The sequence below is a fragment of the Aplidium turbinatum genome, chromosome 5 (assembly GCF_918807975.1).
Source record: "Aplidium turbinatum chromosome 5, kaAplTurb1.1, whole genome shotgun sequence".
NCBI lineage: Eukaryota > Metazoa > Chordata > Ascidiacea > Aplousobranchia > Polyclinidae > Aplidium > Aplidium turbinatum.
In genome coordinates this window covers 21,831,021-21,845,941 of record NC_137476.1, presented here as the reverse complement: position 1 = coordinate 21,845,941, position 14,921 = coordinate 21,831,021, and the positions used below count along the sequence as shown (strand labels likewise).

General features: G+C 35.9%; 1 protein-coding gene across 2 annotated transcripts; it reads left to right on the top strand.

Annotated features, from left to right (window-relative positions):
• The first annotated feature begins 761 nt into the window (after positions 1–761).
• Positions 762–14,779, top strand: LOC145770355 (NAD-dependent protein deacetylase sirtuin-7-like). Of its 2 annotated transcripts, XM_082581974.1 has the most exons (10): positions 762–882; positions 2,458–2,643; positions 3,455–3,586; positions 6,732–6,912; positions 7,428–7,597; positions 9,161–9,312; positions 11,408–11,524; positions 11,820–11,902; positions 12,347–12,413; positions 12,517–14,779. In XM_082581974.1, exons 2-10 carry the CDS (start codon positions 2,464–2,466, stop codon positions 12,974–12,976), a joined length of 1,542 nt encoding a protein of 513 aa, XP_082438100.1. In that variant the 5' UTR covers positions 762–882; positions 2,458–2,463; the 3' UTR covers positions 12,977–14,779. The 2 variants fall into 2 exon arrangements, with proteins under 2 accessions (XP_082438100.1, XP_082438099.1); XM_082581973.1 differs by lacking the exon at positions 762–882 and having other exon boundaries at positions 2,408–2,643.
• Positions 14,780–14,921: the final 142 nt, after the last annotated feature.

Here is a 14,921-nt window from a genome sequence, read left to right as displayed (position 1 = left end):
ATTAGTAGCGCGATACCGATGAGCCCAGGCTCATGGGCGAAACACGTGGCTATCGCTGTCTGTTCTAGCTACACTCGCCTGTAGAGAAACCATGTTTTGAAAAAGTATTGATGGCTAGCGTGGCGGCTACACCGATTTGGTTAGCGAAACGCAATGCTCGCTGTTCTGTCGTGAGTAGTCTACTAGTCACTATCAGGGTGTACGGCGTTATGCAGACGCCAAGTAGATCAAGCTTTCCAGCGAAACAGTGTTGCCAGTCACCGGCAACAGAATTTCCCTTACAGCAGTTTGATTACTTTATTGTGCATTTCAGTTGTACCACCGTTTTTTAGCGTAGCCTAATGATTTTTATATTTCTTCCAACTTTTAGAGTATCTCCAAAGAAATATTTTACCTGTTTGGGTGCTAGTTTAACAGGTTTTTGACCCAGGTCTGTTAATTTTGAAAGAAAATACTTTTTTCAGGAGCGTAAAAATTTCAGTCATCAAAGAAAAAGAACAATCAATCAATGTTTTATATGTCAGTAACAGGAAGTCAGGAACATAGGTACATGTTTGAAATATGCAATTAACAAATATAACAAACATATAATAAACCTAAAATGTGTCTGTTGGTTCCATGACACTTTACCAAACCGCGTGTGTCCGTGGGAAAATTTGGCTCTTTTTGGATAACTTCTATTTCTTACAGGAAAATTGCAGTAGGCTAGACCTGGGAAATTTCCCTGCAAATTCTCTGTTTATCGCAGCACTGCATTCTGCAGCAACTGAGTTAAAGTCAGGTTCTGTTTCAGTGTTGCCAAATTGAGATTTGTTTGCACTGGCGTTTGAAAGGGTGAAGAGTGTGAAGACCTTTTTTGAGACTCAATGCAGTGCAACAAAGGTTGGTGAAATTCTTATTCGAAAATTTCAAGACTGAAATCTTGAAACTGGAGAGGTGTAATTAATTTTTTTTTGAAAAACGCGAAGGATCTCCACCATACGCCTAAGTCTTAAATGAAGACGTTTTAAATCTGAAACTATAGCCTATCATCATTAACTCTCAAGCACTACAAACGACCCTAATCTTTTACTGCAAGTGCTAATTTGATATAGGCCTAATGAAGTTAGGGAAAGCGGAATACTGGGACAACTCACTTTACTGATACGGTACCGTATTTCTTGCAAAATAGACAGCTGGAGGATCACTAAGATGTTCAAAAATTAGCAGAACTGCGAAACGTTTTCTTCACTTTTACTTAAATTCATTCTCATCAAATGAATTGCTATATTTTGCTTGAAATATTGGGTGCTCGAACATCTGCAAAACTTTACTGCAGCGGTGTAAGGCTACCTACGATTATCGCTGTTGCGTGAAGTCTACCCCTGCATTATCATGACTTGAATATCATTAAATATACATGATATCACATATTTCCTACATTTATTTTGTCAATACACAGTTACACACTGTGTGTATACACACATGGACAGGTCACATGCATTGCACCTGGGTATGTGACACATAGCAGTAGACCTCAAGCTGTAATAGCATCAAATTTTGTGATAATACTATGATTCTCCGGTTGTCCACCTTACTTTTGAGTGAGCAATCCCTTACTTCTACCATCCCTAAATGAAGTAAACGCAATTGCTCACCTCGTCCGCCTGTATAGCTCAGTGGGTTTAACAGCAACAATCTTATAAACAAAAAAACTGCAAGATCATGAGCCGCAGGATTAACTCTTGGGGGGTGTGCACTTCAGCACACATGTGAAGGACAGCTTTTCATTCAGTGACATATATGCTGGATAACACATAGAAAAAAGTGGAAACCGCAGTGTCAATCTCGGTGACCGGTCTTGGATCACTGGTTCAAAGCCTCTACAAGTATGCAAAACTTCCAGAACAAACTTACTCTCAGTCTGAGGATAAAGATTTTCATGATCAAAGTTAACTTGTGTAAAAACTGTTTTTACAATCCTCGCACACCTTGCTGCCATAGATTTAAATCTAACTTTTTGGTTACATTCTTTTAAATGGAATACTGAAAAGTTTGGGACTTTGGGTGTTCATCAGGACAATTATTGTTTCTAGCACTAGTTGCAACATTCATCTAATGAAAGTAAAAGCAACAACAAACGGGTTGATTTATTGCTTCACTGACAAAGTTATATAGTGCAAACTTTAATTTTTGTAAATTTTATTTTGTAATATGTTATTTGCTCTGGGGTGCACATTGTTATGGTGCACAAAACGTCAGGGAAGCGATAAATCAACTTGTTTGTTGTTATTTTCATCAAATCAACAAGTGCTAGAAATGATTTTAAATCAGTAGCCTAGTTGCTCAAGTTCATATCATAACTTGTTAATTGGTTATTTTATGATTGTTTATAATTGCTGTTGAACTTCTAGTGTATATACAATTATACATGACATCATGGAATATATGAGTATGCCAAGTTTTATATCATTATAGAAGATAATGGCTGATGGTGAATCATTGGATGACAACTTGCTTGAAGGTGATGATGTTTTTATGTCATCCTCTTCATGCAAAGAAACGTATGAATCTAATGAAGTTCTTAATTCTCTAACTGGCCATAGAAATCTAAGACCTCGGAAATCTTGTGATGTAGTACAACAAAATGACATCACTAAAAAGGTATATATTGCAAATTTCATAAATATTTTTTCCAGTATATAATAATGTACCCTCTAATATATGTCATAAAAATAGTATAATATAATGTCAGTTAAAAACTGATAGTATTATATTATATATAGTAGTATATAATAATATAGTATACTGATAGTATATAATATAGTATAATAAAGTAGTACCGTATTATATAATGTCAGTAAAAAACTGATAGTATTATATTTTAATATCAATAATTGATTGTTTGTTGTGGCTATGGTTACCATGTACAGTATGATAGCCAGAGCCTTTGAGGCCATGATCCCCTACTCACATTTTGAGCATGAAGTTACTTTTTCTTTTGCTGACTCTACGAAAATATCTGGCTTTAATAGCCTCATTATTCATTGATTCTTGCATGAATTTAAGTGGTTACTTTATAGTCTTTGCATTTAAAATTCCATTAGGTTCTTGATTCAACACAGCTCATTAAGCGACTTTTTTTTAACTTGATGCAAATTTAAAGTGGCTCATTTGATGAATCTTGTGTTTTTTTCATGCTTCTAACTGTCGTTTGTACCACATTTTTAATTATTTTAATAGTCAGCAATAAAGTTTAATTGAATTTTTAAAATGTTTTAGGTGGGCTAGTTTAAGGAAAAAACGAATCGTATGAACTGCCTTTTTACGGTTAACAAATACCTTAGCCTAGGTATAGTTGCTGGACACTGAGCTATTCAAAAATGCCCAGTGTCTTTAGTTTTAATGATTTCTGCACTCTTAAGGTTCACTACATTTTGTAAGGCTGCTGCTCTAAGATGTCCGTCTATTGCAGATACGCTCAGTAGTTAGACAGACCTGTCGCAGTGTTGACGATGAGCTATTTTTGGAACAACATAAATCGCTGGTTAAACTTGTGGAGACAAGAAAAGTGGCATACCACAAAAATAAAGAAAGATCAAAAGAGGTAGAAATGCTACAATATAGACAAATATTATATGCCATGTAACGTACAATCCAAATTCATTGTTTAGTCAAACTTGTTATACGAACACTCGAACAGTAGTGTGTAGTATTTTTTTAATTTTCAGTTGCACAACAGGTGTATATATAATATATTAGTTATTATGTGGCTTGTACAGTACAAGTGCCACAGGCAATGGTGTAACACTTTACACACTTTTTTTACAAATTGCTACTGGCTAGTTATTGTGGTTTGCAAAATTACCTAACTTGATCAAGGGGGAAAAAATTTTTGAAAAAAAAAATCATTTAAGCAGGCCACGCTCCCCATTTTTGTGGCGAAACCCCAACAACCCCACTATTTGCTATATTTCATCCCACGATGGAGGTAGAGAGCTAATTTTGCCACCAAAAGATGCAGAATACAAAAGTTTATATCCAACTTATGAATGTACCATAGCCCTAAACCCTTTAGTTTTTTCTATAATTGAGAAAAACTGTTTTTGACAGTAAAATTTGCATCTTTCGTAACCAAATGCTTGTATTTTAGGTCATGGCTTAGATGAATGTCATTCAGCCATTACAGATAGCCTTTATTCAAACTCACAACTGTGTAACTAGTACAGTCATTGAACAGAAGACAGTATTGTTGTTCTCAAACTTTTTCACAGAATTGAATCAGTATAATTTTACAAGTTTCCTTCACCAATATACAGCACTGTGCACTGGTATACAAAATTTTATGATGTTTATCTCAAAATTGATTACAAAGATGTAAGAAGTCGAATAATGAATTTTCCCCAGGTCACCAAAATAATGCTTTTTAAGCTGGTTAAGTAATTACCTCAGGTTTTAAAACTGCTGGTGTTAAATATCACATCAAAATATACTCAGCAATATGTCTGTGATAGAAACTCTTTCAGCATTACTTAAATGTATATACTAGACTAGCCGAATCGGACTAGCCGAAACAGGCCATTTCGCCCCTGCACAGTGCACAGACCATTGGAGAACAAAGGTTATTTGCTCTTGTCCAATGTCTTCAAGAGTTCATCCAAAAGAGCTAAGACTTCTTTTAGATCAGCGCTCAGAACGTAACATGGTGATTGGTGGTGTTGATGTGGCTGTCTGAAGCAAATACATTTGAAGCAAATACAAAACAGAACTCTCATAACTTGCCATAAACACGCTAGTGATGATTTTGATCTTACTGGTAACAGTGATGAATTAGAGACATCTTTTGAAGAGGAAATGCCAAAGTCATCATCCAGTGAATTTGAGTGTATGAGTGGCAGTGAAGAGGAAATTGCTTCAACATCATCACACCTTGTGAGTTCTAATGTTTGTAAATTAACAGACAAAAGACTTGCATCCCAGTGCCGTACAAGGTTCATCAGTTGTCTTAAAAATGAGAAGCTTCATGAAAGCATGTAATGCTTCTGAGCCAGCGAAGAAATGCTTCATTGACCACAGTGAGAAATGGCTGAACCCAAAGACAGCTGTGTTGGGTGCACTGCATGCCAACATTGATGTATCTAGGATTTCAACAGCAAATAAAGCAGACACCAAAGCTCTGTTGTGGTCAAACCGTCCGCTGGCGGCATTTATGGATGCAACTTCTGCATTTTCACTATATCTGACACCAGGGAGTAAGGATGATTAGGAAGTGTTTCGAAACAACAATACTTCTTGTGATCGATTGATAGGCCACGTGAAGGAAACAATTAATAGCAAAAAATTCGTGACACAAGTGAAGTTGACATAAAGACAAAGAGTTACATTAACAATGCATACTATTCGCAATGAGAAATTAACAGGACAATGTACTTTGTCCAGCACAGTGGTTCTCAACCTTTTTGTCTTGGTGGGACCCCTTTTGGTGCCTTCGAAGCAGTCGCAGACCCCTAACAATTTCTATTTGAAATTTTGGTATATCGCGTCTCCTTATGGAATCATATGTTATATAAGTTTCGAAGGAACACACTGAGAAGAATTTGCTGAATTCGCAACGCACTTGACGATTGATGAAATTATGTTATGACTTATGAGCTATAATTTGTTGGCACACAGGATCAAACATCAGTAATCTATATGCTGAGGATGTTTTTCTATAAATTTTATTAAAAGTTAATAGAATACTTGTGACCGTTACAAAGAATTTCTCTCTTTTTTCATTTGTAATCAATATTAATTCGTTATAATCACAGTCATTGCAAAATATGTGAGTTGCATTTCCAAGTTAATCATTGATCAACAATCTGCTGTCTCAAAAGAATTAAGTTGAACATAGCCAACATTGCTTTATTAAAAGGTTTAAGTCATTTATATGATATTTTTTAGTTAAAAAATCAAACCTTTGTGCAATGTTCTTTGCAATTTTAAACGACGCACCAGTGGGTTGCAACTTACAGTTTGAGAATCACTGTAAGCTAATATGATACATAAACAAAGCACAAACAATTTTTAAATTTCGTAATTTATCAATCATGCTGAAAACTCGAAAACTTTCGCGGACCCCCGGTTGAGAACCACTGGTCTAGCATGTATTGTATAGTTTTGTGTTGATTGTTTCCTGCCTCATTATTGAATAAAACATCACTGTTCTTATACAGCTTACAAGTTTGATTTATAAAGGTTATGTTTTTAATGACTGAATGACAATCGTGCAAGCCAAGATCTGAAATACAAGCATTTTGCTTCAAAAATGACAGATTTTACTCTCAAAACAGTTTTTCTCAATTATAGAAAGAAGTAAAGGTTTTAGGGCTGTAGCATGTTCATAAGTCGGATAGAAACTTTGGTATTCTGCATCTTTTGGTGGCAAAAGCAGCTCTCTATCTCCACCAGAATACGAGATATAGCAAATTGTGGGGTAATGGGGATTTCGCAACAAAAACGGGGAGCGTGGCCTGCTTAAACAATATTTTTTTTCCAAATTTTTTTTTCCATTGATCAAGTTAGGTCATTTCGCAAACCACAATAACTAGCCAACAAGTAAGTTGGTCGGAGCGTTACACCCTAACAGGCATGGCTCGAACGGACTATTTATTGCATATATCTTTGCACATGGCAATAATTGTTAAGTTGTTATCACTGTCTAACTAAGTCAGAATTAGTACACACTACATCATTTGCATATAATTTAACAGATTGAAGACAGACCTGAAGTGCTTTGTGAGAAGGTGAAGCAACTTGCCACTATTCTGCAATCTAGCAAACATGCTGTAATATACACTGGGGCAGGAATAAGTACCTCAGCCAACATTCCTGACTATCGTGGACCTGAAGGCGTGTGGAACCAATTGAGTGCAGGCCAAGCCATAAAGATGGGTATGCCAGAATGCCAAAAACAGCTTGATTCAAATAATGTCAAATATCTGCTAACCATGAGATATTGAGATGAGTGACGGTTGGAGGTTGATTCCATTAAGATAATGATTTTAAAATGTATTATTTTAGTTTCCCTTTATTTCGACCAAGGGTTGTAATTTTTTTAAAGATTACATACCTAAAGATCATTTTAACCACCTTATATCTCGTCGTTATAGATTCATTAAAATCGATACTGAATATGTAATATGTATAGACAGTAGACAGTAGTAGACACGCTAGTCGCTAGCATATTAGAAAAAGTTTATTTAAAGGAAGCCTTAAACTTTTTTCAAATTTCTGAATGAAATTATTTATGATAAAACATTTCACTGAAAAATACTAGTGTCTCAGTTTTGACATGATAACTTTACACTGAAAATAAAAATTAGTGACAGCTGAAGAAACACTGTTTAAAATGTAACATTATGAATGTGATAAATAGTATTTTAATTAATCATGTTCTGTTTATGCAGAACAAAACCTCACTGCTGCTGTTCCCACCTTTTCACATTGTGCCATCTGCCTTCTAGTTCAAAATCGATTGGTAAAATATGTTGTTTCACAAAATTGTGATGGATTACATCTTCGGAGTGGCCTGGCACCAGAAAATCTTGCAGAAATTCATGGAAATATGTATGCTGAGGTACACATTATTTAATTAATACAAGATTTGTTGACAAACATTGTCGCTTTATCAAAAGCATACAGAATTGTTCCAACTATTTTTTTCTTAAAGAAATAGAGAGTATCACACTAAATTTATGAATTCAAGTGTACTGCAGAGCTTTTGCCACACAAGTCAGTGTTTCGTCAGTGCATTCTGTTCTTATTACAATAGAATCATTCTGTTGTTTTCTCTTAAATTTATATTTTTCAAAATTTGTGATACTCTATTTGTTTGTATTCTCTTATTTGAAACTTTACTTTAGAACTAAAGAAGAGCAGATGCTCTGCAATCATGATCAGCTGCATAGGGTAAAAATGGCTTATTATTACAAGGGTTATCAATCAGTAGTAAATTCAATAAAGAAGAAAAGACAGACTACATGATAAATTTATCTTCAGACAGCCGGCAGGCAGTATACAAGAGTAAAAATGTTATAATCCCTGCTCTAATACCTCAGTGTCTACCAATTTCAACTACAGGCCATACATCCGTGCATGAAGGACGAAGGCCACATGACCAAGCAGCACTAGTTCGGTTCTGGGTGTGCGCTATTGCAACACATGTTACGGACTGCTCTTCATTCTTCATCTACAATGTTGTTCATGTCTGAATGTCATAGCCTATTAAAGATTTATATGATAAAACTTAATAAATCAGTATTATGTTTTTTCACTGCTAACTTTGCTGTCAAATTGCACAGTGCATATACTGCATTCCAAATTTTATTTCATCAATTGTGTGTCGTTAGAACATGAGCTTCTGAGGGGTGCAACAACTTCATTAGAGTTTAGGAACTAATAAAATTTTTAAGAGCACACACATATCAGCTGTGGTTTAGCACTTTTGTCGGAAAGTAAAAAAATTAGGATAGGTATGATATTATGTATAATAAGTTGAAAAAGAAAACATTTGTTTAAAATGATGTGATTTAAACATATTTTTTGCAAAGAGCTTACACAATTTCTTTTTTCAAAGTTATCATTTTTTGCCCATGATTTGTGTTTTAATTTTGCAAAGTAACTTTTAAAAAAAAAGAAAAGCTGTGGCAAATGGATTTTACAAAAACTTGCAACTTTAGTAAACACAAATGAAATGCATCCAAGCATTCTTTTTTCATACTTGTGGAAAATCTAAACTGCATACTTTGTCTTGCATGGATCTATGTGCAACGTACATTCGTTATCTAGTTTGTGATCAAACTGTTGCTCGATAACAGACTGTTACCGTACCGAACACAGCAAAGAGCGTGACAAAAATAATTAAACTTGGTTACTCATAGATAACTTTTATATATTTATAAGAAGAATTAAGACAGATCAACATGAATACTCAACTGTTATATTTTGTTATCCTGTATGAAATAAAAAGCTATGTTTCTCCTCATTTTTTTTTTTTTGTACCATGTTTGAAAAATGCAGCACATACGTTTGCGGACTTAAAACTAAATTTAATTTATTGATTTGAATAATTTTTAATAAATTTATTGTCTTATTGTTATTTGTATAATTTTCATCCACGAACGACTATGTTACTTTGCAGATATGCAACACATGTAGCAAACCTTACTATCGTGTGTTTGATGTCACCGAACGTACCGGGTTTCGACAACACTACACCACTAGAGTGTGTGACATCTGTCTTGGCAAATTAAAAGACACAATTGTTCATTTCGGAGAGCATAGTGATACAAAGTAGGTTGCTCATTGCAAGTGCTATAACATGTACAAAATACTTGATTTGGAAAAAAATACTTGACCAAACGCTAAACACAAGATATCAGTTCGATTTTAATTTATTTCATCTGGGAACGCCCCCCTCACTGACAATAGAATTTATTTAAAATTACACCTTTAGACGGTGGAAAAAACACACTGGGGTATAGAATGTAGAACAGGGGCAGTCCTTTAGATCATTTCATGTTGCCCGTTATTAAATTGTGTTATTGTAGGTATACTGTATAACATTAACATTAAAACTAATCATTTTCAGATGTTAACATTAAAGTTACTAAATGCTTCTTGATCACCAACTTAGTATTGTACACAGTCAATACATTTTCTCTTTTTTTTCAAGTTGTTTAACTTCTTCTAAAGATAAATTGTTGCAAAACGTTTGAATGAAATCTGAATAAGGGAAGGTGTGTGATGAAAATACTGTACAATGAAAGAGAAACAACCCCCAATGTCGTAGTAGAAGTACGTGAAAAATACATGTGTAGAGAAGCAAAGAAAAAAAACTAATCTGATGCGTCATCAGTAGATTACTCGGAATCTATTAACAGGTCTGTTGCAGTAGAATGGATTAATGCTTGTAGAAAAGATGAAAACTAAAGATTTTCATTGGTGTGAGGCTAAACTACCTGCTCGGAATTGGTTGGGATATATGAAAGTGTTACCATTTGATTCTATTTGAATAAGGACCTTCTGATGATCCTCCTTTTGGAGTGAAACAGGCTGTAGAGGTGTTAGAGAGTAATAACTATATTTGATGGAAAAAGTGTTATCAGATGTTTTTTCAATTTTTCCAGCAGAACTGCTATTCTTGACCAGCTCAGAACTAGACGAATAGTTATTAAATCTATCCAAATATCAGTAAAACCCCACAACTTACTTAATTGTGTCAACTCATCTAGTTAGGCGAGAAGTGGCTCATATGTTGGATCTGGCTATTGATAAAAAAATCATTTGCGTAAGTCTGATTTGAACAGGCCATTTCTTATCATGTTTTCTAGCCGTTATTAAAAATTAAAAAATAGCAATAGCATTTCAAAATTCATGCGGCCTGTGACAATAAATAGGTTCTCCACTCATGGTGTAAGCGGTGGGATGGCGCAGCGGATAAGGCGCTCGCTTTCCAATCATGCAATCCTGGTTCGACTCCCGGCTTAAGCTGGTTGTTGACAAACACCGCTCACCTCTACCCAGGGTGTAATAAATTGGGTGGGCGTAGTTGCTGAAGTAATGGCGGCCGAGAGAAAGGAACTGGCCACCCTACTCTCCTTAGTGCCGAAGGCTTAGTATAATGAGAACCTTATCTTCTCATCCCCCGATGCTTGGATCAAGTATGGGACTCACCTTTACCTACTCATGGTGTACAGTGTACACTGTAAGCAAATTATTACTGTTAAAAGCAATCCTTCAAAAATTATTTTTAAACTGTTTTAACTCAACAAACAAATGTATTTGTATTCACTGTCTAGTCAGGTTTGCCCGAGTCAATCAGTGAAAAACCAACAACTTGATAAAACTCACAGTGTAGGTCAATAAAATTGCATGCGTAATGTCAATGCTTTGATTGAGGCAGCAACCTGAACAGAGGTGATTTCCCCTTCATCTTTTGATTGAGAGAAATCCTCTAACTGAAATAGCTGTGAGATCTTCCTCCTAGTAGTTTCGCATATTTGTTGAGGTTTTTTATTACTGATGCTGGTCCAGTCATTGAAATTGACAGAGTGAAGTTTCCTCTTGCTGTCTGTGAATTGTCTCTCCGCTGGGTGCTGCTGAATGGAGAGCAGTCCTTGAAATGCGTTGCTTAAGCGCACACTCCGAGAGCCGAACAAGCGCTGTTCGATCTTGAAGCTTGTTTGTACACAAAGTCAAGCGCTTAACCTTTGTGTACGAAGAAGCGTCCAGATCAAGCAATGCTGGTTGGGCTCTCGGGGTGTGCGCCTGACCATCGCATTTTTTCGAAGGAATGTAATAAATAAGGTTGGATGAAATTATATAATTTTATTTTTTCAGACTTCGAAATGGACTGTGTCACGGTGTATGTTTTATTCCCTTGCAGGTGGCCCCATAACTGGAACGAAGCAGAACAAAATGCCGAAAAGTGTGACTTAATCATATGTCTTGGTTCAAGCCTGAAAGTGTTGAGATCATACAAAAAACTATGGCTTACTGACAGGTCCAGTACAGTTTGAGTTTTTATTCTTTTTTATGTTTCTTTACTTATTTGCACTCCGCATACGAACTGTATTTTCGCCACGTTCAAGATGAACCTTGTTCTCTACCAACACTTGATACTAAATTTTTGCTTCAGCGCTTCAATATAAGATTAAAACTCCTGTCAGAAAAAGCCGATTTCTTGTCCGTAGATGATGCAAACAGTGACCTGGTGTAAATGTTAAATCATTCATTTCAGTTTCAATATTGAGCTTGATATTTTTTACTGATAAATTTTTCAAGTATTTAATTTACAGAAAGAAGAAAGAAAGGCCGTTGCTATGCATTGTTAACCTGCAGTGGACCCCAAAGGACTCGCAGGCTCACTTAAAGATTCATGGTAATCAACTTTTTCAACAGCTATTAACACATGATAAGATACATCCGAATAATCTATTTTCAATCTTATACTGCGTTTGATAAGTGTTGTCACTGCAACACAAAGTTACTTTTTGCTCCTCGTTTAAAAAAAATTAGCGTAAGCAGATTACAGTTGCACTACAATATTCGTAGCATCTAAAGATAAAGACTCGTTCAAGAAAATTTCGAAACTACTATGTCATTATGTCAATACTGGGTTTGTCCAACAAGACGCGCCATTACACCATGAGTGTTTGATTTTATTTGCGGTTGCACACAGTTTAGCCCTTAACCGATTTCTGGACTTGATGCGACTTTTGTGGTCATTACAAAGTAGCACTCATTGCGTCTGGCCATGGTACTTCAGCGTATGTCAGATGATAAAAGTTCTATTCTTCGTATAATCATAGTTTTCATGTACCAGGTAAAATCGACCAAGTTATGAGCATTCTTATGAAGCATTTGAATATTGACGTCCCATCATACGCTCGGTAAGTTGGATATTTTACTTGGTTAGGTTAGATGAAGTTGAACACACTGGCATCGCAATAATTGTTTTGTATGGAATATTCTGACTGACTATTTTAAACTCAGTGATAAAGACCCTCTCCTTGACATCGCTGTCCCTCTATCCGCCTCTCAATACGACAGCTTCCATTCCAGATGTGTATTTGTGCCCGAGAAGTCCAAATTTCCTGAGGCACTTCATCACAAGTCCTTTCCTGCAACCATGACTTCTGGCCGTCCGTATACCTCTTGCCACGTTCTTCAACGCGATATTAAACCTTCGTCATCCCACTTCAACCATACGGAACAGCAGGGCAGTGGTGACGGTTGCCAAGCTACAACCAAGGCAGATGAAAACAACGATAGAAAAAATGTCAAAGAAAATTTTATATCTTGGAGTACCTCAGCGATCGCTGAAGACGATGATATTGTTTCTGTAACAGTTTCGTCTGTGCCATCCAAACTGCCTGAGGTGCCAAGTTGGTTTGGAAAAGGTCGAAGAATATTAAAAAGAAAGGGAAGCAAAAAAAGAAGGAAAACGAACTAACAATGCAAAAAAGATTCTTGTCGAGTGAATGTGATGTGACAAGGGCATTTAAAATGTTCTCGGAATTCGTAATAATTTATTGACTTTTTATCGGAAGAAATTTATTTTTCTACCTTGCTTCGATCAAGGTCGATGCACTTCAGGCGGTTTCTATGCTTTTAGGTTAATTTTTTAAGATATCTACACATCTAAGCCTCAACTTTTATCTTCATTTGCTTCAAATTTAGTCAAAATCGCATAGACGATTCATTTTCGAAAGCTGATCTGGACGCAACTCTTTTGGGTCCCATCGCGCAAAAAGTTTCGGCCGAAATCTTCATGGTCTCGGCTATCTAAAGACAATTGATCTTCGGTTTTCTTCGACTTGTGTTTCAACAGCATCAAGTTTTCAAAACGTTTTGACCTCGTTGGTGTACCACAACCCGCATTACCTTCAAGATCTTCTCTACCATATCGAAATCTTTCTGTTCATTTGAAAAGGCAAATTTTCTTCAGCTCTTAGAATCCTTACTTTCTATGACCCAAATAGCTCCTTTTTTCAACTAGCGCTTGACGGCTTTGTTTCCAAACGAATATTGATTGAAACCGACAGATAGCCACAAATAATGCCCTATCTGGCTGACATGCTCGAACCTAACCCTGTTTGCACTCAGGTTATGGGACTGAGAGCATTCGTGCTAAATTGGCCGAAAAAATGTCTATTAAACTTGCGCACCAGATGACCTGAAAACCGGTAAGTCTATTACAACCTTTCAGAAACTTTTTTGCATGTAGCCTCAAATCGACCCAATGCAAAGACTTGTTTTGTTTTTTTTGGAAAATCTCGCTGAGGCTTCCAAATGAACTTCAATATTTGATGGAAAGCACGTTCCAAATGGCCGTTGTATTCATCTTACTTAGAAAGTATTTTAATTCATAATTTATTTGCTTAAGAAACGGTAGACTACTAAATACATAAGCAAACAACTACAGAGGTAAATGATGATACAACAGAGAAACAGAAATGTCATCTTTTGCTGTTTTGAAAAAAGATCTTATCTGAAGCTTAGGCTATGCGAAGAAACTCTCTCAAGAGCGATATAAACATCGCTATTTTGCAATGTCTCATGAATCCAAAATTCAGGTTTTTCGCTCAAACATTCAAAACAGTAAGGTCTTCGTAGATGTGCATACAAAAAGGTTGTTGAAAGTGAGTTTTCAAACCGTTTCTTGCATAAGTTTCAGTGATGTTTTTTCAGCCCCGCCTCATTGTGCTTGCCACTCAACACTTATGAAGCAGATTTTTTTATTTGCGTGGTTTCTATTTATATTTCTTTAATCGAGCACGTGTAAAACAATAAAAAGTATATTCTAAACGTTTTCACCTTTTTTTTATTTAGCAGCTTCATAGTTTACAAACGTACTGCAAGTTGTTTTATTTACCTCTCAGTTCTTTTTGGCCCATTGCAGTACTTTTGTAATAGAAGTTTTTCTATGCTGTTCTCCAAACCATAAATTTGTAACTCAGGACCCGAAGTTGAGTCGAGAAGCCATTTCGACCGCCAAGGATTTGATAACTTATTATCTTGGCCAATAGACACAGAGTATTAGAGTCGTTTCAAGTTATTCCCCGGCTTCTGACTCCCACAATGCATCGTTTTTGTTATTTTCTTATTGGCTTTGGTTAGTCAGATTGGTGAACGTAATTTTTTCCGCATTAGCCCGGACCAACTGATTAAATGTGTCAATGTATTCCTACATAAACGTACGGTAACTTATATTTAACAAGTTGATTGTATTTGTAACCAAATAAACAGTTGCTTGTGTTTATTAATCTTTGGTGTATCATGCAAAATGCGATACTGTAGCCTGCCCTACAAGGTAGGCCAAGATGTGAATGAATGATGAAGAATTGTTGACAAACTGTGTAACCAAGCGATGCATCTGTTATTATTCCCTTAAGGGA